This window comes from Colobus angolensis, unplaced genomic scaffold (assembly GCF_000951035.1).
Source record: "Colobus angolensis palliatus isolate OR3802 unplaced genomic scaffold, Cang.pa_1.0 Scaffold22, whole genome shotgun sequence".
Lineage (NCBI taxonomy): Eukaryota > Metazoa > Chordata > Mammalia > Primates > Cercopithecidae > Colobus > Colobus angolensis.
The window spans coordinates 743,653-745,439 of record NW_012115377.1 but is presented as its reverse complement, the minus strand read 5'-3'; the positions used below and the strand labels follow the sequence as shown (position 1 = coordinate 745,439).

Below are 1,787 nucleotides of genomic sequence, written 5' to 3'. Positions count from 1 at the left end.
GTGGTGGTGGGTACCTGTAGTCCCAGTTACTCAGGAGGCTGAGGCAGGAGAATCGCTTGAACCCAGAAGGCGGAGCTTGCAGTGAGCCAAGAAAAAGTTCGGTTTTCTTTGAAGAATCTTGACATGGAGAAAAAGCCCTGCCACACAAGTAGATCATCTACAAAGCGGAACTCAGATGGGTTCGAGTCCCACCTCTGCCACTGACAGGGCCTCGGTTTCTTCATCTGTAAATTGGGTGCAGTGATCGTCCCAGCATTACAGCGTTGTTGTGGATGGTGTTAATTTGTGGGAAGTGCTTCCAGCTGTGTCTGGGCTCCTAGGAGGGTCTCCACCAAGCAGGGCAGCTCAGGTCCGGTGGGGTTAGAACTCGCTCTAACCCCGTGGGGCTTGTGTGTGTGTTTGTGGTTCTAGTGCCCAGACTCCAACTCTTCCCTTGCTCACCACGGGGGCCAGCTATCCTGCACAGCCCACTCCTGGGATGGACCCCGCCACAAACCCGGCCTTTCCCCCAGCTGCCCCGGCAGGGTACGGTGCATACCAGCCCCACTCCAGCCAGGAGTTCACCTACGGCAGCCGACCCCAGGAGCCCGTCCCCACGGCCACCACCATGGCTACCTACCAGGTATCCAGTGCTTTCTTTAACAGCATTGCCGGGAAACGTGGATCGCCTTGCGTGGGTGAGAGCGGTGGGCTCCCCGCAGCTACTCCTTCTCCCAGGCCTCTTAACCGTGATCCTTCCTTCGGGACCCTTCTGCTGGCGTTACGTACCTGCGGTGGGGAGAAATCAGGGCAGAGTCGCTTCCAAAAGAATCCACTGCTCTCGGGGACAGGCCACATGCATACCTCCACATCGGGGCAATGGGGACAGTGACAGCACTCAGAGGTTTGTCCCAGCCTCAGCAGTGACTGTGAAAGAGGACGAGGGTCACCTGGGTTGGAGGACCCCTCCCTGGCCAGGGCAGATGGCCTCAGCCTCCTGGCCCCAGAGAGACCAGGACTCACCCCACCTTCTCCACGCTCCAGGTTCCTGCCTTTCTAAGAGGGTGTCTGTGGCATGTGGGGCACAGCTGGGTGGTGACAATCCCACCTTCCCAACCACGGCACTCAGGCTGCAGATCCAGCCACTGTGTTCCCACTTGGTGTCGCAAAGATGTCCCCCATGACCATGCTCCGACCCCCCAGCCCTGCCGCCTGCAGCTCGTCCCCAGGTCGTGTCGGTCAACGGCATCAGAGGCCACCTGTCACCCAAGCTCAGCAGCCACCTGACCCCACCCTCTTCCTCCCCTCTCCATTTCCTTGCTAAGGCCTCAGGGGCTTCTCCCTGCAAACCCACCCTCTTCTGCCACACCCAGCGTCCTCTTGTAAATCGTAGTCAGATTCTTGGAAATTAGTGTCAGCTCCATGAGAGCTGCTGTGTCAGCCACATCCCCTGCCCCCTGCCCCTGGGCCAGGGCCTGGTCTTGGGCAGATGCTTAGGAGCCAGCGCTGCGGGAAGGACTAAATGCAGAGTGCAGTGTGGCCAGGGCGCGTTGCACCTGCCGCCTGAGCTGCTCTCCTGCGGAAACCCCCACTTAGGACAGTTACAGCTATGGACAGTCGGTGGCTGCCAGGAGCTACGAGGACAGGCCGTACTTCCAGCCTCCTGCCCTCCAGCCTGGGTGCATGACAGACTCCTGCCAGCCAGGTGAGCCATCTGCAGGGTCGGGGCTGTGGACAAGGAGACATTCCCTGCAGCACAGGAAAACCTTGGGAAAGTTAGATCTTTTTTTTTTTCTTTTTTTTTTTTT

General features: G+C 58.8%; 1 protein-coding gene across 1 annotated transcript in view; it reads left to right on the top strand.

The window, feature by feature from the left end:
* Positions 1-1,787, top strand: part of ZFR2 (zinc finger RNA binding protein 2) — a 33,606-nt gene that overhangs the window by 2,640 nt on the left and 29,179 nt on the right. Inside the window, 2 exon segments of the mRNA XM_011943604.1 lie at positions 412-622; positions 1,576-1,684. Of these exon segments, the coding sequence (XP_011798994.1) occupies positions 412-622; positions 1,576-1,684 (320 nt within the window).